The 24686-nt window shown below is 30.7% G+C and overlaps 2 protein-coding genes across 2 annotated transcripts; both read left to right on the top strand.

The window, feature by feature from the left end:
* Nucleotides 1–6763: 6763 nt before the first annotated feature.
* LOC106796036 (uncharacterized) lies at nt 6764–8003 on the top strand. Its single transcript, XM_014767451.3, has one exon. It carries the CDS (start codon nt 6997–6999, stop codon nt 7828–7830), a length of 834 nt encoding a protein of 277 aa, XP_014622937.1. The 5' UTR covers nt 6764–6996; the 3' UTR covers nt 7831–8003.
* Nucleotides 8004–17298: 9295 nt separating this feature from the next.
* Nucleotides 17299–22537, top strand: LOC100802661 (external alternative NAD(P)H-ubiquinone oxidoreductase B2, mitochondrial). Its single transcript, XM_003547084.5, has 10 exons — nt 17299–17666; nt 18092–18341; nt 19509–19715; nt 19911–20161; nt 20542–20764; nt 20911–21015; nt 21316–21588; nt 21685–21806; nt 21919–22038; nt 22131–22537. The coding sequence occupies exons 1-10, from the start codon at nt 17575–17577 to the stop codon at nt 22216–22218; spliced, it is 1731 nt and encodes a 576-aa protein (XP_003547132.1). The 5' UTR covers nt 17299–17574; the 3' UTR covers nt 22219–22537.
* Nucleotides 22538–24686: the final 2149 nt, after the last annotated feature.

The following is a 24686-nucleotide window of genomic DNA, read 5'->3' as shown; positions in this document are numbered from 1 at the left end:
TTTAACATTTTAATACGTTACTTATTCTTTTCAATACTAGACTACAACAGTAATTGGAAAAGGAAAAAAAAAAAAGAGGCTCAATGCTCTGAACAGTTCTATAGAAGCAAGTTCTGTTAAGGTGTCGGATTATTGTCGAAAAGGAACTTAATAAAGAAAGGGAGTTTTTCCAGGGCCTCAACTAAACCGCTTGGAGAGAAAATGATGAAAAACAGAAGCTAATCATGAATGGAGATGGAATCAAATGAAATAATCTAGCCACTTTACTTCTTTGAACAATGTGATAGTCAATTTCAATAAGTTTAGTGTGTTCATGAAAACTATGATTAGAAGTAATGATACACGAATTGTCTATCACATCACAATATTGTAAATCGGGAAAGATGATGGCCATTTCAAGATCTAGAAGTAAGTGGTCCACTGAATCTCACAAATAGTGGCAGTTAGTATTCTGTATTCAGATTTAGAAGAGTAAGCAACAACAGATAACGCCAAGAAATGAGAGTCACCAATGAAGGTAACCTGCTAACAAGATGACTGCATGACTAATAGCATGTGACCAGAATGATTTGGAAATGTGAGCTTGATAGAGTAGAGACCTATTCACATTAAGTATGTGAATGCTTTCGTTCTACCATGGAGTTTTGTTCATGTGTTTTAACACGAGAAGTTTAAGCCTTTATGGTAAAAATTCCACGAGTAGCATAAATTAATTTGTGGCAAGAGGATCTCAGCACCATTATCAATCCTAATGTACTTAATCATGCAATCAAATTGAATCTTTACAAAGGTAACAAAGTTGTAAAGTAGATTTCTAGTTTTAGCATTCGATCTCATAAAAAAAAATCCAGGAGTGTGTGCCTTAAAAAATCATCACCAGTGAGAAAGTATCGATGACCATGACTAGAAGAAATAGTTACAAGCCCCCAATCATATTCATCCTTATGAACCAAGTGAAAAGGAGCAGAAGTCTTGCTTTAATTTCAATTCTAAGTAAAAGATAGTTTAGTCAAATGACAAAAATTACAATCTTTATTTGCAGTCAAATTGTACATATGGGAAATGGCTTGAAATATGTTTCAATACATTAAAAGAACAATATGTATGTACTGATGTGCTTAATGACAGAAGGGTGTAAAGTCCATGTCTGCACATGGCAATCCATAAGTGGACCACTTCAAAAGTCAAAAAGGGAAGGCAAGGAAACTACACTTTTAATGTTCATATTACCACCAACTTTGATACTTATTGCATGTATTATTTGTGGATATTGAGTTGCCAGAAAGAAGGATGAATAGAATAGTGAAGATGCTTAATTATGGAAGCTGACAAGTCATGCTGGGGGGAAACTGAGCAATGTGAGAAATTTAGGTGTTGGGTTGGGTGGAAATGAACCTAAGCAAATAGGAAGTAATAAACTGGTGGGTTGTAACTGACCCAAATGCAGGGTATAATAGTGGGGCTTTTAATGCAGGGAATGTTGCGGAACAAGTAACTATTGAAGAGACACATGCTATTAGTGTGGGGGGAATAATGGAGCTCTTAGCATGGTAATGATTTTGCACCTCGGGAGTTGTAGGTGGAAACTGAGTATGCTGGCTTTCAGTAACTATTTATGATATTTGATGAACAACTACTAATGTTTGCTTTGTTTGCCCTATCATCTTTGCATGGATGTTACTGAGCTGTTAATACAACATACATATATTTGTGATTTGCATTAAATGTGACATATCAAACACACAATGAATTTAGTGTTTAGAAGTTTTTGGCAAATGGGTCCCTTATTTAATGTCTTGTTGGACTTGTATACTTAATGCGTGATGTGTTAGCTTTGCCTTTTCTTATTGCATGAAATGTAAAGTATAAACACCATCATGGAATTGCGAAGGACTAACTGGTTTGGTTGAAACAGCGAAAGTCAACCGTCATCAATTCATTTTCGATGAATAGTTGAATACATAACCCTTTAAGCATAGGCATAGTGATAGTACAATAAGGCTCCGAAATACTGGCAAAGTTTTAAATTTTCATATTGTTCTTTTTTTATAAAGATCACTTATAATTTAACTATTCTTAATGACATTACACAAGGTACTCTGAGATATTGGTACCGCTAACCATGGATTTTATTTTTATTAGATCGTCCAATGAAAACACATAAGTTCAACAATTAAGTACGTTTTCGAAATTAAACATTCCACCCTCCATTCATAATTCATAATTCGTAAATAAAAGATTGAAGCCGAGGCCAAAGCGACTTCACAAGTAAGATTGCGAAAAGTGAATGATAGAAAAGCAAGTCATCATTTTGACAAAGATCACAATCTAATTGTAACCACAAAAACTACTATTTTCTCTACCCCAAAATATTTCATTATCTTCAGAAAGCTCAACTTCAGTTCTAGTGCAACAACAATTTTTTGTTGAGGCCTAATTATGAAGAAAGTGTCCTATCAGATTGCCTCAAATAAATCTTCTATCAAGAAACGCAACCACGGATTTGAGTGTTTTCTATCAGATTGGGTGCTAAGGTCGCCAATTTCCGATTTAAGGTCCCATTTAGGAATCGTATGAAGCTACAGCTACAATGGTTTTAATTTATACAATAAAATTTACATTTAAAAGAGATAAAGATAATGAAGTATGAGATGCAATATAGTGAAGGATAGACACAGAAAATTATATTTAAATTGTTGTATAAATTAATATAAGAATATCACATAGCATTTGAAGATTCTCATTTTATATGCTAAAATTGTTTACATCTCTCTCTATATATATAAAAACAAAAAATTTACATGTCTCTTTATTTTTTAAATTTCTCCGGTGCATGTATATAACAAGGTTAAACTTTAGGCCTTGTTTTCTCTGGTTGATCCATAAACAAGTATAGAAAAAGGAAACAAAAAGTAAAAATGAAATAAATTTCTCTTACAAGGTGAAATTATTTTATGTATAAGTTAGAAATCATTTTTAAAAACTTAATATGAGAGGGTTCTACAAATGAATTTATGCTTAAGTTAATTTTAACTTATGAATAAAGTTTGTTTTATTTTTTTTTCTTATTTTCTTCTCTTATAAATTCTTCTACAAATGTTTTGTATCAACACCATATACTAGAAGTTATTTAAATTATTTATGTCCTAATTTCTTCAAAGCTTATTTAAGTTATTATTTATGTCCAAGTTTATTATTTCTTCCAAGTATATAAATTTCCCTGATTAGATTGTTTTGGCCTTTTCTTTCAAAGAAAAAAATAAACTTAAAAAAAGGTTAAATACTATATAATAGTATTTAAAAGACTAAAAAGATAACAATTTAGAATTTCGAGAAACTGATTTAATGACTAAATTTTTTGAAAGACTAATATAGATTAAGTTCTCATCTCCCTTTATCTCTTTGAAATTATATAATCTGGTGATTTATTAATTTAATGATATACGTTGTTTAATCTTTATAAACTTAAATTTTTATCATAATTAATTTATTCAATCAAAATCAAACCTTATAATAAATTTTTCTATATCATGCCATTTTTCCAAATTTAACTTCATTGCAAATATTTTAGTGTTTGAAATTATCATGAGATTTAAAAAATTACGAATTAGGATTATTTATCTATGAAGACTTCCTAACTTTAAACAATCGATCATATTAAAACAAATTTATTGAAATAATAATCCTGGATAGCAAGGCATCCCTAAGATTAAAAGTATTTTTATTTTAGTATATTATTATTAACAGTTTTTTAGCTTGACAAAATCCAGTGATCGCATAAGTAGTTCAACCGGTAAACACTTGAACCATTGTTATGGAGGAAAGGTGTCACAAGCTACAAATTCTAAGAAGACAAATGCCACTGACCTCAATCCAAGTCTCCATATAGAGATGAATTCCATCAACCTTAATAACCGGATTGGTACCCAAAATCTATTTCAATCAATACTCTTTTTTGCTGGTTTGATTTGGCAAGCAGCATGGGTTTAAAAAAAGAAATATTAGTTTTTTTTAATGGGTCTTTAATTCTTTATACGTTAGTGACAAGTACTAGTAGGCTAGTAGTAGCATAAGCAGGAAAGGACATTGAAAAAAAGAAATGAATTATGAATTAGACACAAGAATTATATTTTTTTTCTTTTTATCTAAATTTTATTAATGTGTCATTTTATTATTGGTTGTGTTTATCAATAGCAAATATATTTGAGTATATATCTATGAGCTTTCATTTTCCATGCATGTGATAAAAAATTGAATCTTAATTAACATGTTTAAAGGATACATAAAAATGGAATAGGAAATGAATTAAACCAATTCTAAATCACTAGGAAAAAAAACCATGAAATCTTTTTGTTGTTATAGGAAAAATAATAATATTATTAATTAGATAGGTATTGGAGTACAAGTGTAAGGTGAAGCTTTACATGGGATAGGAATGAAAAAGTTGAACATCATATAAGTGAGAATAAAACTCATAAACCTGAACTTTAAAATTTTGAGTTAAAGTATAGTATCAAATTTACTTGTGTAGTTACTCGAGGTCTATTGGTAAAATTTGCCCTATATTAACCACTCAAATTGAACAACAATTGGTATCAAAATCGACAATTCGATGTGGTGATTGACTTGAACGAGTATAAATGGAGTTGACGGTGGATCCATGGATATGAAGATCACTTGTATCGAAAGTCTTCTTGACAAGTGAACTCATTCGTAAAGTCTAGACAACAAATTTTGCAGGTGTTGTGGCGGTGCAACGTACTAGAGCATGTTAACGACAATGACTAGGCGAGTCAGGACAATCACGGTTATGCTCGAAAGGTCACCATTGAATACTCGTGAATTGAAAATAACTTCCGCTTGAGGGAGAAATTACTTTGTAAAAGAAACTCACATTTGAGGGGAAGACGGCTAGAGTTCAAGTGTGAGGTAAATTTTCACATTGGTTAGAAATAGAAAGGTTGAATACCAATATAAGTGAGGATAAAACACATAAACTTGAAACTTAAAGTTTTGAGTTAAAATGTGATGTCAGATTCATTTATGTTGTTGTTCATGATTCATTGATGTAAAATTCCCTGAAGGCTTACTCCCCTCAGTTTCCCAACAATAGGTTATATTATTTTATGAAAAATATAATCAATAAGTTTTTTTCTATACAATCTTAAAACTATGTAATAAAGTTTTACATAGTGCATAGTCATTAAACTCTAAATTATGAAAAATAGGCTATATACTAATCAAATAAAATAAATTCACATTGTCATTTTATGTATAACATGCTTGATGATTTTTATACTAATTATCTTAAAAATCATACCAATGACAATTTGTTATTGGTTGATAGTATAAAAGATTATACACTAATAATGTAACTATTAAACTCTAAATTATGAGAAAACAAGTTATGCATTGATATGATAAAATAATTTTACATTATTATCTAATCACAAATCATTATATATGATAAATTTATTGACTTTTATATATAATTATCTTAACATCATATTAAAAGTGGTTTCTTATTGATTAACGGTGTAAAAGATTTTACACTAATAATCAAAGTTATGAAATCGAGTCCGATCAGTGATCCGATTGAGGTAGTGAGTCAGTGGTCTAACCGATGGATCAATCATTGGCTCGATTTGATCCGGTATATATTAAAAAATTCAAAATTATATATGTATCTATCATATATAAATATATAACTAACATTATTTGATTAAAAAAAAATTCATTCATACTCCAAAATACAAAATAACATTTCAAGTATTAAAGTTGATAACACAAGTCCACAAATAATAATTCAATAACACAATTATACATGTCCTAGGTTTTTTTTGGAGCATTTTTTGTTTTGTTTTTTTTTTTTTTACGTGAAATGGGTTTTAAAAACCTGATTGGATTGTCGGATTTATCCCAAACCGACAGGGTCATTCTGGGCCATATGTATGACCCGTCCAATAATCAAACTAATTTGATTATGTCATAAAATCTGATCAATCGGATCAGACTAAATTTTTAAACTATACTAATAATGTATATTATTAAACTCTAAAATGTAAGAATATATGTTATGCATTGATTGTGTAAATTAAATTTATATTGTCATATAATTAAATATGATAGGCAATGTCTACTTTGTATCCACTTTAACTAGAAAAAATTCAAAGTAGTTGTTTATCATATATTTTTCCGAGATTTATTTGCAATTTTATTTTATTTTAGAAAAACAAATTACCTGCTAAACGTGCACTTACCTCCTGTAACAGGCAAAATTATAGGTTCCTCGATGGACCACTTGATGCGCTTCTTCATTGTAGATGCCACCCAATAATATCTCAATTCATATTAACAATGACTTTTAATTGCTTGAGGATATAAAAGTTTGTACATTAACACACAAAAAAATTAAACTCATTAATTATATTCTAATTTCTTTATGATCACATGTTAACCTTTTACCCAAAATGGACTGTCTAAGCGGCATGGTTGCATTTGGCTTGGGTAAAGTTTCACATCTATGTAAAGTAATTATTAAAAACAATGGAATACTTACCTCCATCTTGGATTGGTAATTAAAATAAAAAATGGAATAGATTCCATGAATAAAAACCTAAATTGAGTACGGAGCAAATACAGTGATTGATTAAAATGATGAGTTTGAGAAGTGTAAAAGCATAACAACTTTTTAGGTTGGATTTGTAGTTTTTTCGTGTATGCATAAAAAATCGTCTTGGTTATTGCATAACAGAGGACCACACCCCCTTTCTTTCCCACCCTATTATTCCATGCCTTCTTCTCACGCAAAAAGGGCCTTATAAACCCCACACTACACCCTGTCTAAAGCCCTCCTCTACACTGTTCCTTTTCACCAATCCATTTTCTGACTTTTCTCACTCTGCTCATGGCTTTGCTTTTCTTATCATCACCTATTCTCTTGGAATCATAGTTAGTTATCTTTTGCAACGTAAATAACAACAATAATTATAGCCAATGGAGGAGGAGAGCGAGTTTCTTTTAGAAATGAAGCTAATTATCATCTCGTTATGCACTGAAACACTTTCTCTTCTCTCTGTTCACTCTTCCCAACCTCTGTTTTCATGCATTGTCACTTTCTGTTTCTTGATTCTCCTTTATTTGCCTCATCTATTTTGGAAGATAGTTTTCTCACCCGTGCTGATTCTGTCCGGGGTTCTCTTGCTCCTCCTCCTCCGTCTCGGTGCAATTCAGAGGTCTCAAAATGAAGAGAAGAAAAACTCGGTTGAACCAGAACCCATTGCAAACGAAGAAAACAGGGGAAACAGAGAAGAGAAACAGGGGAACCCCATTGAACCGGTGGAAACCGATTCTCTCGATCATGTTTACAGGTGGGTCACGAGCCAATCTCAAAAAGAGATCAAATCTCAAATGGGTTTTCAATCAAGTTCGCGTTTTGACGAGTCTTTCGTGGAGTGGAATGTGAAAGCGCCGTTGGAGGTCATATACGAAGGTGAAGAAACAGAGCAGGATCAGAATGAGAAACGTGACGAGGGTATTTTGAGGTACCCGTCGTTGTCACGGTACTACCCTGAAACTGACTCCGATAGCTCGTCGGAGAGTGAGTTTCCGGCGACGGAGAACTGGGACTCGCCGGAGAACATGTGCTTCAGGTGGGATGAAGAAGACAGAGAAGGGTTAATTGAGATTGCTCTTGACGGTTGCAAGAAGAGGGACGTGGGGTTTCACTTCGATGAGGAGAATTTGATTGAAATTGATATTTCTCCGACGAGGCACAGGGAATTTTCCGGCAAGGACGACCCCTTTTCCGGTGAGATTTGTTGCAATTAGTGTGATGTTTACTAAAGATTAACATGGTGGATTATTATGTGATTTGTTTGGGGATAAGGGAAAGGGAAAATTAGAGATTTGGAGTTACTTTGGGTTATGGCAGAGTATGCCTGTTTTGGATGTGGTCACCGTTGTACTCTCTTATCAAAGCTTTAAGTGCAATTAATCCCTAATCCCTAATATTCAAATGTCATTAAATGACTAAGATACCCTTCCCCATTCGTCCCTCTATCTCCATTGACTTGGTTAGTCAGTCTACAAATTAATGCACACAGTGAGATTTTCCTATAATACAGTCAAGGTTTTGAATTATGCGTTTAAAATTTAAGTGATTCTAATTGCAGTCATAATGTGATTATGAAAACTTTTAATACCTAGTACTATAGTAATTGTAGTTGGGAATTGCAAGAAAATCTTGATTATATTAATAAAATATTCTTACATTATTATGGAGTTTCTGAGTATAAATAACAATTTTTTTAAAAAAAAAATCTTTGGTAAAAATTATTCTGTTGACAATTAAAATGTGTTAAAGTATAAAGTTATAGAGATTTTTTAACAAAAGAAAGTGATTTAACTAATAAAATATTATTTTGATGATGACTGGTAAATATTTTATTATACTTATTATTTTTAGAAAATGAATATTAATGGAAAATAAATATTTTAATTAAATAGTTAATTGAAGAAAACCAAATGATAAATACACAAAAATTGCATGCTTTATTGGTAAAAAGAATGCATTCTTTAAAATAACAAAATATATAAAGATTAGTTTGTTTTTAAGAATAAGAAATTCAATTTATTCTATAAGAATATAATTACTGTTCTAAAACTACAAATTGTTATTTAACAAAATTTGAACAGTTGATAATTGTGAGGAGGATTTTAGAATTCCTCAATGACATGATATGGTCCTACCACGTAACATTTGCAATACTAGTACTTGATTCGATCAAAGTTCAAACACTGAACCCCACTCGAAGGGGTTTGCATGTCCCAAGTAGCAATAGCCGGTAGAAAAAGTTTAATGGATTGAAGGGAGAGTGACACGACGTACTAAGAGAAACATTATTGTTTTTGATACATATCAATACATAAAAGAAGAGTATACATATAATCTAAATTTGAATAAAATTTGACAATAGTGTGAATTAATTTTTATATTATAAAGTTTCTCTTAGCAGTTGTGACAAATGAAAGGGACTTTCACTCAAGGAGTCTAGGAATAAATTTAGGCATTTGGCCTTCAGGTTTTGATGTACTTGGTATTCAGTTTATTTTATACATATACCCATGCGCATGTGCTTGAGAATTTTATCGGTATCGCACATGGTGCCTATCAAAAGTTGAGAGACGTCAAATTCCAAGGGAGTTTACAACCTTCTGTTTTCGACTATCTATGCAACTAGGATTTCTCTCTTCAAAAACATTATTTATTTTTCAACAACACACCACAGTTACAAAGCACATGTAAATGATGTAATAATTTCGCTGCACGTCCTTTTCTTCTACTATATTCTCTTATTTTCATTCAATTTCCGAAATCAATTTGTTTACAAAAAGATTTTTATATGTTTAAAATTGTCTTGCATTTCCTCAAATCTGATTCCAATAAATATTATTTATCCATTGAAAACAAAAACGCGACGGAGACTTAAAATATTATTGAAGTTTAAAGCAAATTTTAAAGCAGTATTTTTACTTTAAAGAAAGAAAACTATACATTGGATCTTTTTATAACATGAGACATTTTTCTAATAAATGTGACTTTTTTAATTCTATAAAAATTAACAATAAATATTTTTTTATTGATCTAAAATTTAAACTTTAATTATTTTATTCTTTGGTCAATCCTTCTTAACACTGACATTAACAACTAAGATTCATGAAGTGATTATTTTTTGTTGAGCTATAATGATCATTAGTAAAATGTTGAATGCATTTTACCTTGTTATTTTTTAAAAATACATACTTGTTAAATGAGTTTATCTAAACAGGAAACAGGCTATAACTAATTTACAAATACAATTATAACTGCTAAGTTCCAAATTATAATAATTACTCAATATGCACCAACTCAATAATATATATTTTTTTTTACTGATTTTTTTAAAAGTAGATTTTGTAAACTTGGAAATTAAGGCAATAAACAAGTCAGACCTTTAAATAAGAGTGGGAATTGGCTTCACAATATTTGGGAGAGTGAATGTTTTTAAAGATTGTGTTAAAGAAAATGTTGGTAATTAACATTTCCTTGTTCAAGATATTAATTAATATCTTTACACTTTGCCTGGGGACCGTCAGGATGTACATGTTAGTATAAAGCAACTAGCGTGTTGATCAGTCAGCCAATGTTTGGCCATGGCTTCCTCTTTCAAAGTTCCTTGTTAAAGCACACTTTCCATCCCTCTTTAAACTAGCTAGTTTGGTTTGCCAAGATTTATGCTAATGTTTGCTGGTCTCCCCTTTTGCTTATGCTTATGCTTTTTTGTCCCATCTTTTTCATTTTTTTAATTAAGGAAAATGTTAAATAGACATTTCATTTTTGGAATATATGGGTAAAATGAAAGGAAAAATAGAAAAAAAAATAAAACATAAAAAAAACTGATACAAATTTTCTTTTTGAAAGACAATGAATTTATTAAAATGATGGTGCGGCACACAAGATGTGTTCCAAACATCAACAGAGAGTACAACAGCATGTAAATGTACAATGGATTATAAATAAATAAAGAATAGAAAGTGTAAATGAGATGGAAGATAAGCTCAATGAATGATGATTTTTTTCTATAAGCAGCTCAAATAATACTTTTTTAATTCTCACTCAAAAATCTCTAGATGGAAGTAGAAGCAAGATTTCTATGTTCAAAAAAGAAAATTGGTGTGGTTGATTTTATTCTAATTTTGCATGCAATGTTTTTTTTTTAATTGGAATGATTTTGCACTAATTAAATTATTTGCATACTATAGTTTTTAAAAAAACTTATGACACCAGTGTCCAGTTTAAAATTATGATACACTACAAATTTTCAACGGGTTAAAAGCATTCTAGAGAGAAATGGTTAAACCAGATAAACCTAGTACCTACAATGTTGATCCTTTTCTAATGTTCAATGCTCATCAAATCAAGTCTTGTCATCAATAATTAAGATGTTTTCACTGTTCTCAAGCACGACACTACTTTCGTCGGAAATGGTATGCTTATTTCAGGGGCTCCACTCGATTAGATTGATCCTGTTAAACAATCTATCAATTTCGAAATTGCCACAAAAGACATAGACAAATCACTTGACATGCCTTCCGTTTAAACTCAGAAGCCAGATTTCTACGTTGAAATAAAGTTTGTTATATTGTTCACCAGCCAATATTTTAAGATCATAATCCAGTTCTCATGAAAACGAAATTGGAGTGTCTAACAAGGATGTAGTACCTGTTTGTTTTGGTTTGGTGTAAGAAAAGTGATTTTTGTATCTTTTAATACATTTTAATATAAATTTATAATTAAAATATTTTAAACATACAATTTAATTATATAAATGAATTTAAAAAATGATTTACTTAACTCAATTTTAAAATATTAGTTACAATCACAATTTATGTAAACGCTAAATTCTGCTGACACACATTCCAAACCAATATTTTGTGAGAAATAACCATTTCCTTACTTTTACTTGAACGTTGATTTGAAGGCAACAAACGGAGAAACAAACATGTTATACATGTGTTAACCATTTCTAACCTCAATTATGGACATAGCGGAGACTCTTGGAGTCTGAGGCACCTATTCTGGGCGGGATGATAATTTTAGGATGATAAATAAAGGTCTGCGGAATTATGTGTGTGTATATATATATATATATAAGCTGATATAAAATCAAATATTTTGTAAATCAAACTTAAATTATACATCTAAAATCAGAATCATCTAATCTTATAAAACATCCCCCTCCCCTAAACAGTTTGATCGTCATTTTTTTAATAATCTTTTTGAGCATTCGTCATTCCTTTAATTAATAGTTAATTTCTTATTCTTTAATAGAAGAAGTTTATGGTTAAATTTTTTATTTCAATAATTAATATGGACTAATATTATAAGATAATTATATAATCAAATTAAGTGAGCATGCTAGATAACTAAATAAGATAATATAAACTTAAATAATGAATAAATATTAATGAACCATTCGATCATGAAAATTCTCTTAAGTTAACACATTATAATAAGACTATGTTTCCCAATATATTAAGCTATCATATAGTTTATCTTCTTCTCAGTTATGAATGCCCATAAAAGACTAAAGAGGCTCTAATTGACAAAAAACCATAAAGCTATCAAGCATTTGTGATTCAACAATTGTTAAAGAATGTTTTGATAAAAAATCAACTATAAATCAAAATATTTTATCTAATTCTTAATGATCAAACATGTTATAAATCTTATACCCTTTGGTGATTTGTTCTAGGATTATACACATGTAAATTTTTAGCTTAGACATAAAGAATAAAAGTTAAAGATTACGAATATTTGAACAGTTTGTTGACATTTTTCCCATCTCACTTAACAATTAATTAATTCCTACTTTCTTTATCATCCATCTTTTTTTTAGTTTAATTTAATTTGTTATACTTAAATAATTAAAATATAAATATCTGATAACTAATAATATAGTCTTTGCGGAGATAATCTTTTATTATTTCACAAAATAAACCTTGCACTTGCGACAAGGATAAAAAAAAATAAAAAATGCTTGAGATTTGTCCAGTGAGTTAGTTATGCGGCAACTGAGTTGTGCGTTGTTTTTTAACTCATCAGTTAGAGAACACGTTTATCCCTTTCACATGTTTAATGTTTCTTCAAGATTTTTGTTTTCGTAAGCTGTTACTGATTAAGACCGAAATTTAATTTGCTCCTCAAAATTTCATTATGATAATATATAAATTAATTTATTTTGCAAAACACAGTAAGGATCGAGTAGAAAAAAAGTGGAAGGGATACAGAAAGCAGTTTGCCGTTTTAGGGTTGGGGATACATAAAGCATTAGAACCTTTTGAATTTTGATCACATTTGAGTGAGTTGACACATTGCAGCTTCTTCATTACTTGTTTTAAAAAAATATTTTAATTATATAGGGACCAAATTGAAATATATAATAAGTTTATTACTTAATATTAAATAATAAGATAATGATGACTTGATTAGGTTAAAAAATCAAAAGTATGAAAATCCTCCCAAATAATCAATCGAAATTTGCCATTTGACGCGAAAGATTTCTTCCATGCATGTTACGAGGATCCAAGAGATATATTCCGTCGGGTTTCACATACCATGCACAGAAAGCTTTACATCAAATTTCATATTTAGGATCATATAACACTATAATGAAGGCTACATCTGCAGAGCGTAGATGGACTAATCTTCTCGGTGAATCCCCATGTTCGATTTTCTCCTGCCTTAAGTCTGTCTATTGGCCTATGTTCGTCTTCAATATTGTCAAAGTAAGTAGACAAGACTCTACCCAAAGTGTTATACAAAATTACCTTATTTTAGGTTTTAATATTCTTAATTTCCTATTATTGTTAACGTCCTTCACTACCATCTGCTAGCCAGATGAAGCAACAAGCTAGCACTTGCCAACACCACAAATAACAAGGCCATTTTAACTATTAGGGGCATTCATTTTTAAATTAAGGTTGATGATTTGTTGAAAGTTTCACATGATGGGTAGGCATGAAAAAAATAAGACATGTTGAAATCCCATATCAAATAAAAATAATGTCGAGATAAACTATATAAGTAGACAACAATCCCCATTTATAAGTAGGGTTGATTTAAAGTTCAAACCCACTTTGGATTGTTTTGACTCCAGGGATGGTAGTGAAATTTTTGTTCCAACCCAAAAAGGGGAGAAAAACGCTTGCTAACCTCATTTTTTTCTTCTTCTGGTGAACGTTAACGATTCACTCTTAATAGAGAGTTTAAGACATTAACTAAATTATATTTCAAGGCCAAGTGGAAAAGATTTTTCTTTTTTAAGTTTTTAGCCACAAATGGTCATTATTATTAACTAGTATTCTTACCGGAAGGATACATGAATTTTGCAAATCATGTAACATTTTATTCTTATTTTATTAATGAATCATAGTTTATTAATTATAATTGCGTAAAATAAATTTCTAGATATTTTTTTCTTTCTTATGTTCATTAGTTTATATTTCAATATATTGAGTATTATAATTTATTTAAAAATACTAACCTACTTAATAGTTTTTTTTTTGTGTGTAGGCTTAATACCTTTTTTTTCTACAATTAATACCTATTTAAAATAAATTGGGTAAATGTACAAAAAATGTCAAATGTACCAAAAAATACACATTGGGTAAAAAAATCATTTAGTATGTAACATGATATCAACTTAATTTTTAAAATATTTATAACATTGAATAAAGCTATCAAGTGATATTAATTAAATTTATCATTCTATTGAGTTATCATATAACAAACTAAAATTCATTTTGTGTTTTTAAATATTTAAAGGACAAATTTTTATTTTAATATGCACGCGCATGCATATATATATATATATATGAATTCTATTTAAATTTATAAATATACAAATAATATAGGTGATCCTAGGAAATATAAAATAATTGTGGATGGAAATGAATATTCTATTAAAAAGTATGAAATGATAAGATGTAGATGAGATATACATGTATAAAATGGAACTATTCTATATATATATAAAAGCAACCCGGGTCAGTGATTCTTAAAAGTATTTATAAGTATACTGTTGATACCCTTTGAGATTAGAGGAATTTTCTATCACTTTTATTAAAGAAAAAAAATTAAATCATTATTGTACTTTATTTTTTAAAGAATATTCTCCTCACATTAGAATAATCAAATCCCTATGGGTTTCTTTCGGCTTTTTCTCATGCTAAAAAAATAAAAAATAAAAACTTTTCTTCTAGAAATAATCCTGGTCAATATCTATTCTCCAATTTTGTTGCTTGCAGCTTCCATATGAGCGTTTGGTCATCGGATTTTAGGTGCATTCCTCAACCATGTGATGTTAAATAGTCAACTCCTCAATGCGAATATGTCATCTTTCTAATTCTAACGACTTGAATAGTCAATTTAGTCCCTGAGATTGTACCCATTTTGTATATTAGTCCCTAACTTAATATTAAATTCAAAATAGTCCCTATCTTTGCATAAGTGTTGCAAAATAGTCCTTCCGTTAAGTTTTAAAGTAACGCCGTTAGTGAGGTTAATTTTAGTGCCACGTGAACTATCCACGTGACACTAAAGGATGACGTGGCATGACACGTGGACGTGCCTGATGCCACGTCATTTGATGATAATAAAATGAGTAAATAGGTAATTTAGTCCCTGACTTTGTACCCCTACTACATATTAGTCCCTAACTTAATGAAAAATTTAAAATAGTCCCTATCTTTTGCATAAGTGTTGCAAAATAGTCCCTAACTTAAAAGATGCTAGAAATCATGCTTAAAGTGTCCATGCATTGCAAAGGTTGTGCCTAGCACGATTTCTGGCAGCGCAGATTCCTCCTTGGATTCCTTGTCATCTTTTGATTCCTCTGGTTTTTTCTCTTCTTCTTTCTTTTCTTCTTCATTTACTTTTTTCTCCTCCACTTTGTTTTCCTCTGATTTTTTCTCTTTTTATTCAAAACACACAAAAAAATCAGAACCCAGAATGATACATTGATGATAATTGAAGTAAAAAAAAAAAGAGGAAAAGAGAATGGTTATGCAGACCTCGCCCATTAGTGTTGACAGCTACAGAGATAAGGTTGTTGCTGTGAATTTTTGGTTCTTTTTATTTGTGTAAGTGTGTGTGAGTTATTTTTCGTATATATGCCTCAATTGGTTCAAAACCATCAAATTTGAAGAAGTCACTCATTCTATCATCATCAAATGACGTGACACTAAAATTGACCTTACTAACAACATTACTTTAAAATTTAACGGAATGACTATTTTGTAATACTTATGTAAAAGATAGGGACTATTTTAAATTTTTCATTAAGTTAGGGACTAATATGCAACAGGGATACAAAGTCAGGGACTAAATTGCCTATTTACTCGTTTTGTTATCATCAAATGACGTGGCATCAGACATGTCCACGTGTCATGCCACGTCATCCTTTAGTGCCATGTGGATAGTCCACGTGATCCACGTGGCACTAAAATTGACCTCACTAACGGCGTTACTTTAAAATTTAACGGAAGGATTATTTTGCAACACTTATGCAAAGATAGAGACTATTTTGAATTTAATATTAAATTAGGAACTGATATGCAAAATAGGTACAATCTCAGGGACTAAATTGCATATTCACTCTAATTCTAACATCTCCGCTCAATCTTCAACGCATATTTTTATTTTATTTTTAAAATTAAGATATTTATTGATCGAAAATTAAGAATGTAAATAAATGTACGTTTTTCATACCCATGAGAGACATCAAACCAATAACCACGTACTTAAAGTATAAAGTTATTTATTTTGTTTCACAACTTCCATCCTTTTTTTATTTTTCACCTTTTTATTATTTTCCTTATTGGCATTTCATTTTCATACCATGAAAAACGTTAGTAAACACAATATTTAATTTGCACATTTTTTTATCAGTTAACTGTAAATGACTTTAACGAAATTTCTTAACATGTTATATATATATATATATATATATATATATATATATATATATATATATATATATATATATATATATATGATGGGATTTTTTAATATTTCTATATATAGACATACACAAATTTGATAAAAAAAAGAAGTGAATATGTTTTGGTAAGCAGAATAAAGGGAATGTATTTGTAGACTTCAATCCAATACATTGTTTTAAAGTATTTAGTGAAACAGACATTTTCCTTGCAATCAACCGAAAATATTATATATATCTTGCTATTATATATATGTATATAATATATTATAAATTAATATCAATATACTACTATATATTATATTGATTAAATATATTACATATAAATTTTACTATGACAAAAGTATCTTATTATTCTTATTAAATTATTTAATATGATAAATAATTAGAGTTTATAGCAAAAATATAACGTTATTCTTTAATTCTCATGAAATCTATATAAATATTCCTAATTAATAATGTTAATGGGCAGAAAAACAAATTATAATTTGTTCTTTCTTAAGAATCATGATCCTAAAAGATTAGTGATTTTCGAATATGAAAAAAAAATAATTATACCAAATACTTCCTGAGAATAAAAGTTATATTCAACCAACAAGATATCATTTATATAAAAGTTTTATTTTACGGAATTATCCACGTAAAATTCTATATAATTGATTGATTAGATTTAAAATAATTGATATAGTAGATATTTTAATTGTATAAATGATTCTCTCATAAATCAATCGCAGTAAATATTTACAAATAACGGATAAAAAAAATATATTTGTAAATTAAAAAATGCAGCATGAAAGGAAAAAAACTGAGTCGTGTTTCGCATTCACGCTGTCCAAACTTGGCCGCCAAGTCAAAAAAGAGTAAATCTGCCAAATTTCCGCACAAATGTATGGAGCCGTAGTGACAGCGTCTCCAAAGCCCTAAAACAAATTCCCTGTTTCTTGGCTTGCGTTTTCGTTTTGCATTCTCTCTCTTTTCTCTTCCCGGAATTTTGGACAAACACTTTCGTTGCGAGAAAAAAAAAAAGAAGAAAATGTCGAGTATCACTTTCTTCCAGCATCTCTCTAGAGCTTTCCGTGATAACCAGTCGCATCTTAAGCTTGTACTGCTCTGCACCGCCGTAAGGTATAGGATCATATCATTTAACTTCATTCTTCGCCTTGTCTTCGGTGAATATTATTTTTTTCATTATTGTTATTCGAGAGAAATTAAAGCACAATTATCATTCGTCGTCTTTGCAGTTATCTGTGTTGCGGACGTGCTTGTTTCTAATTCCTATTTTTATTGTTTATTTTTTAAAAAGAAAAAAGTTAGATCCGTGCATTGTAATAAATATGAAATATATTTTTCGATGTTGTAATGTCAAAAATATTCTCTGTTCACATTTGCTGCTAGCTAAGATCCTCTGTTTCAAGCAATTCTCTATTTTAGTTTATCAATTTTATGGCGATTCCTTCAGATTTATATGCAAGTAAAATTTAAAGACATTGCGTGGATGTAGATCTATTGTATTTATGAATTATGATCAATGTATATGCTGGTTGATGCAGTGGTGGTGGTCTTTGGGCTTATGGTGAGAGTGTTGCCCCAGAAGAGGCAGTTAGCGAGAAGAAGAAGGTGGTGGTGCTGGGAACTGGTTGGGCGGCCACAAGTTTTATGAAGAATTTGAAGAATCCAAAATATGAGGTTCAAGTAGTATCGCCTCGTAACTACTTTGCATTCACTCCTTTGCTGCCTAGCGTTACGTGCGGGACCGTCGAAGCGCGCAGCATTGTTGAGCCAGTTCGCAATATTTTTAAGGTGATCATTTAAAAGCCCATATTATTTTATTTCTTGCAGTTTAAATGGTTTACTCACGACGATAAAATAAATTTGCTAAAATTGAGCACTCTTTAACCTCATTGACTAATATTTTGGGAGTTTGAAAGAGAGTAGTGAATAATTTGAAGAATAATTCAAGCGTAAAATAATAAAATATATACCATAAAAGTATTCTGTTATTATTTAGGGTTACCTTTAAACTCTTAAGAAAATTGTACTTTAATACTTTCCGTTTAATGAGGAATAAGCAGATTGCAGAAATAATTTTTTATATCATCACTAATCAATTTCATGCCATCCATCAATAAATAATAATGCTATTTACAATAACTAATCATTGTCAACAGTAAATCTTAAGCTGCGGTTGACCAACTTTTATGATTTTCATTTTTTTTTATCTATATCAGGTACAAAGGTTAAGCAGTCGAAAAATATAAAAAAATTTAGCGAAATAAATTATTTTTATATTACTGACGTATTACGTGACATTTTATTTTCTTACAAATTTTTTTCCTTTAACCTATATATCTTCAGAGGATATAAAAAGTCGTTATTAATATGCTCACACTATTATACAGAGTATTTAGCACTATAAATGCCTTATATCGGTAACTGAGAAATATTTGATATCAAATATTATTAGTAAACATTTTAATTACTTTAAAAAATAAATATTAAATGAATTTTATATTTCTGATAATATAACAAACGTTCTTTATTTAAATTTATTTATTTTTTGCGTCTGCTTCACAAAGAACATATAATGTTGTCTAAGTCAACTGCATCTCAGTTAAAATGTTTTCACATCATTTTGTTTTATTTTCTGATATAAACAGAGCTCTTTTTCTTAAGTGTCATAACTCGTATGACTCATGTCTGTTAATTGTAAAGTTTTCCTTCACTGCCGTGCAAGACTTCCATATTTCTCTTCGTACAATAGTTGTGTTTGAGTACACTAACATTGTAGCTCATAACGAACCCGACGGCTATGTTAGTTTTTCACCAGTTACTATCAGGATATGCTGATTCTGGTGATTAGGTTTCCAGTGAAGTAATTTTCTTTAAGCCACGTTGTTCACTAGCGTTATAGTTGATTTTGGAGACAAGGACTATAACTCGGCCTTTTTCTTGTTTTCTTTTGAGCAGAAAAAGGTGGACGTACAATTCAGTGAAGCAGAATGTTTCAAGATTGATGCAGAAAATAGGAAAGTTTACTGTCGATCTAGTGTGAACAATAATTTGAATGGGAAAGAAGAATTTGTTGTGGATTATGACTACCTAATAGTTGCGGTGGGTGCTAATGTCAATACATTTAATACTCCAGGAGTGACGGAGAATTGCCATTTCTTGAAGGTAACTTCGTTCTTTATCTTACTTTATCATATTTTATAGTGTACGGCATTTAAAAAAAAGTTTCGTTAAGAAAAAATAGTCAGGGGAAGGAGGAAAGGGGTCAAATCTATTGTTATTATGGATGGTGACTTATGTGTGCACTGGATTCTATGTTTTTTGACATGCTTTTGGAATTTAATATCTCATGGTGTGCAGGAAGTTGAAGATGCTAAAAAAATTAGAAGAACAGTTATTGACTGCTTCGAGAGAGCAAATTTGCCCGATGTAAGTGAAGATGAGAAGAAGAGAATTCTTCATTTTGCTATTGTTGGAGGTGGACCTACTGGAGTAGAGTTTGCAGCCTCACTTCATGATTTTGTCAATGAGGATTTGCTCCGTTTATATCCTGGGATTAAAGATTTAGTTAAAATTACACTTCTGGAGGCCGGAGATCATATCTTGGGCATGTAAGGATGTGATATATTAATCATATTTTTACTTGTTATTAAGAACTTCTTCCAATGATACCTTGTCTAGTCATATAGTTTGATATTTGTGTGAGTAGGCTTCTAAAGTATTGTATTCAGTCATGGGCTTTAACTGTGCGGGTTGGATGGCTTTGTTCTGTGGAAAGTTTTTTGCACAATTTTTAACCGCTGAAAATCGTTATTTCATGGTTCAGCAAATGAGGAGGAATAGATTGAAAGTTTTAGCTGTTTGAACTGAACCAGACATGTATAACCAAAACATTTATAACTACTTATAGTTATCAGAAAGGACCATTAATATTTGAATCTTTTGTTATTTAGTTTATCATACTGGATATGTTCCATTGCTCTTCTTATAGGTTTGACAAGAGAATTACTACTTTTGCTGAAGACAAGTTTCGAAGAGACGGGATTGATGTGAAAACAGGATCCATGGTTGTTAAGGTATCCGAGAAAGAAATTTCCACTAAAGAACTGAAAAACGGAGGAGAGATTAAGACAATTCCGTATGGAATGGCTGTCTGGTCAACTGGTATTGGCACTCGTCCATTTATTAAAGATTTCATGGCACAAATCGGTCAGGTGTGTTATTGAGAAACTAGATAGTAGTATTGTATCTGTGCTAATTCATAGTTCCATGTCATGTTTCTCTGGTAGTTTGTATCTATCATTCAGCAAATAAATTTAAAGTCATTCGTCATTCGCTCTGTTTTTTCTCTTCTGAACAGGCTAGCAGGCGTGCTCTAGCTACAGACGAGTGGTTGAGAGTTGAAGGGTGCAGCAATGTCTATGCGCTTGGTGACTGTGCCACGATAAACCAGCGGAAAGTCATGGTAATTAATACTATTTTCATTATATATCTAATTAACTTTCTTCCAAGTGTCTACATACGCGAATGTAGGAGACATTCTTATCCATAGACTTCATTAGTACCAAAATTGTAATTTTTCATCTGGCTTTTATTTTGCAGTTTCTTTGTTTTGTTTTTCGTTGAAGACATATTTAACTTGGAAATAGAAATGCACATTTGCTTAATTGAAAATCTAGAGGGATGTATTAATTGACAATTATTCATTTCTATTCAAATGTTATCTTTCTTTCAGTTAACTGTGAATTGATTTTGGCCATTTTAGGAAGATATCGTGGCGATCTTTAAGAAGGCTGACAAAGAGAGTTCCGGAACACTTACGGTCAAACAATTTCAAGAGGTCATGAAAGATATCTGTGAAAGATACCCTCAGGTTGAGCTATATCTGAAGAATAAACAGATGCACAACATTGCTGATTTATTGAAGGAAGCCAAGGGAGATGATAAAAAAGAATCAATTGAACTGAATATTGAAGAACTCAAAACTGCACTTTCCAAAGTGGATTCTCAAATGAAATTTCTTCCTGCTACAGCACAGGTTCATGCCATAATTTGCTTGTGGCATTCACAACGGTATTTAAAAGATGCATGCTTCTCAGTGATATGATATTGAATTTCTGAAAATTCATGACAGGTTGCATCTCAGCAAGGCACTTACCTGGCCAAGTGTTTTAATCGGATGGAAGAGTGTGAAAAAAATCCTGAGGGTCCTCTCAGGTTCAGGGGAGAAGGTCACCATCGGTTCAAACCCTTTAGGTAATTGACTAGCTCCCTCCTTTTGCTCAATTATGTTTACATTTATACGATTTCAAGGTTTTCCATTCGCCAATGTTTTTACTCATTCGCACATTGTTGATTGTTCCCCAAGGTACAAGCATTTAGGTCAATTTGCTCCTTTGGGAGGAGAGCAGACAGCTGCCCAGCTTCCTGGAGATTGGGTTTCAATTGGCCATAGCAGTCAATGGCTGTGGTATTCTGTCTATGCAAGGTACTGTGTTCCTTTTACCAATTTTTATATTCACTGAATTTTGGGACATTATTTTAAAAATCTAGTTTAGCTTCAATTAATTCTTTGAACAGCAAGCAAGTAAGCTGGCGTACTAGAGCGTTAGTAGTTTCAGACTGGACAAGACGTTTTATTTTTGGAAGGGACTCAAGTAGCATCTGATTCCAGAGTCTTTTGCATTGGCAATGTGGCAGAGCTCCTTGATCCTATATTTCACATAGGAAAAATTTGTTTCGATTCCATTTATTCTTTGAATAAGTAAGGAAGCTAGGTGATGTTCGAACTCAAACAGCTGATACATGCTCACCATTTTCGAACTCGGGTTGAATACTCCCGCTTTTTGTATTAGAGTCGTGACATTAGTTGGTTTCCGAGTTTTGCAGATTAAGTTTGTTTTGGAGATAATAGGTGATGTTCTTATCATACCAAATCATTCTTGTTTTTACAATTAATCTTTTGTTCCTTTTCCATTTTTCCGATTTGGTCATCATTGAATTTATTGCAACTCAGTTGAATTTTTGTAATTGGGAAAAAAATGTGATTTTTATTAATCTTTCCTGCAAAACTTCCTGTTTGGGTTAATAAATCAAAACTTATCCATTGATACGTCCAAAATCTTTCCTGCACAGACTAGATGTGATTCCTTGATACGTCCAGCGCCACTTTGAAACAACCGGAGATATTCCCCCGTAGTATCCAAGTCCAACCCACCTTCCCTTTGCGTGCGTTTGGACATGTGATTTCCCAAAAAAATAAAATAAAGAATTTACAAAGTATTTGAGTCTGTCACTATTCTTCTCAGTTGACAAGGCTGCACAAAGTATTATAAAGTAATCAAGTATAAAATCGGAACATAAAAAACATGACAGATACTAGTACTTATAAAGTAATAATAATAATGCATAAATCAATAAACAATTTTCAGAGTTGATTTTAGAACCAACAAAGAGTCTTAATCTTTCTCTCTCTGTCATATGCATGTGTCCATGATTGAGAACATCAAACAGTTTGTGATAAAAAAAACAAACACAACCAATTTACACAACAAAAAGCAATTACTAATAAAATCAAGTATAAGCCATCGAATTGTTCCCAAATGAACAACAAATACATGCAGCGTGAGTTCTGATGACTACGAATTTGGGAGAAATCTCAAAATTAGTTACCTCTTATGGGCGTATTTCATTATCTTTACTTCAGTTCTCTACCTAACGTATTTCTCTTATGGTGACTACAAATTTAAAGAACTAAAAATTTATTTAAGTTTTTTTGTATATGCCTATCAAAATCTGTGTTGTGAACTTGTGATCACTAAAAGAAGCCATACAATAAAGATCAAAACATTCAAAACCAATGTATCCTAGTAACCACAAACTGTCTAATAACAGCCCATCAAAAAAAAAAAAACAGCACAATTTTCTAAAATTTGGCATGCATGATTTTCAAAAATGATATCATATAATTTAATGGTTAAATTTATGAATTTTGCATTTTATAAAAAATTATTGAGAGTGATCGTCCAAGACTTATTCCTAGAGTCAATGAATCTCTTTCTTATATATAGAGAAAATACATCTATTGAACATGCAAGAATGCTCTCATTGGGCTCATAATGTAGTTTATATGATGCTAGAATTTAGAAAATTACTAGCTAATTATAAATAGATGTAAATGATTCCAAACTAACTATAACTTCTTAATTATACCTCTAAGTTATTATGAAGTTTCAACATTTAGGGAAAAGTTTCTCTGCCTTTGAAAGATTATTCAACACCAAGAAAGTTGAATCCACTAAACCATCTAAAGGTCACCGACAAGTCAATTTCTCAAGCATTTTTCCTGAAATTGAAGTTATATGTAGTTTATTTATTAGCTAGGTTGTAGAAGAAACCAGCAGAAAACTTATCTAAAAAAATGGACATCCAAGCATGTTAGTTCCTTGCTTAACAGAATGAGAGGGAGCCCATTGCCAGCAACATGAAGTTTTTAAAGAGTTTTTTTGGTAGTGTGGTCGGTGAGGATTGTCTCTCTACAGTTTATTATATATAATTGTCTTTAAGTATAAGCTAATTATTCTGTAATGCCAGCCTGACTCCTTTACAAATGAAATTTTTTTAAACAGAAAGAAAAAGCAGAAAATTGTTTGGGGAAATGGAAGATGATCATGACTTGTCTAAGCAAAGGAAACAAAAGAACAACACATCCCCTTAAAAATGAGGGTCATTTGTTTTGGTCAACAGTAAAAGGAAAGCTTTTTATTGGTCAGCTCAAAAGAAAAATCTGAACGCATGAGCCTTGGGGCCATGACCCATTCCATTCTTCAATCCGCCGAAGTTCCACAGACTTTTTGGTTATATGACTAACCAGATATCTCCAATGGTACAGTCTATTGGAATTAAAGTCGCTTAACTTCATTGTTTTATAAATTTTTACATGGATTTCAATTTTCAATTCAACTTAATATTGTCAACTAATTTCTAATTCAATTTTAAGTGATAAAAACATATAAAGTATTTAAAATACTGAAAAATATAACAAATTTATTGCATAAATATAGTAAAACAATTTGTTGAAACAATATAAACATTAAAAAATCATTTAAATATATATATTTTTTTTGGCACAGAGAT

This window comes from Glycine max, chromosome 15 (genome assembly GCF_000004515.6).
Source record: "Glycine max cultivar Williams 82 chromosome 15, Glycine_max_v4.0, whole genome shotgun sequence".
NCBI lineage: Eukaryota > Viridiplantae > Streptophyta > Magnoliopsida > Fabales > Fabaceae > Glycine > Glycine max.
The sequence above is the reverse complement of the archived record's forward strand: the minus strand, read 5'-3'. Positions and strand labels throughout refer to the sequence as shown.

Coding starts and splice junctions, on each gene's coding strand:
- LOC106796036 (XM_014767451.3), top strand. CDS start 6,997: ATGGAGGAGGAGAGCGAGTTTCTTTTAGAAATGAAGCTAATTATCATC.
- LOC100802661 (XM_003547084.5), top strand. CDS start 17,575: ATGTCGAGTATCACTTTCTTCCAGCATCTCTCTAGAGCTTTCCGTGAT. Junction 18,342..19,508: donor CAGTTCGCAATATTTTTAAG/GTGATCATTTAA, acceptor TCTTTTGAGCAG/AAAAAGGTGGACGTACAATT. Junction 21,589..21,684: donor TTCTTCCTGCTACAGCACAG/GTTCATGCCATA, acceptor AATTCATGACAG/GTTGCATCTCAGCAAGGCAC.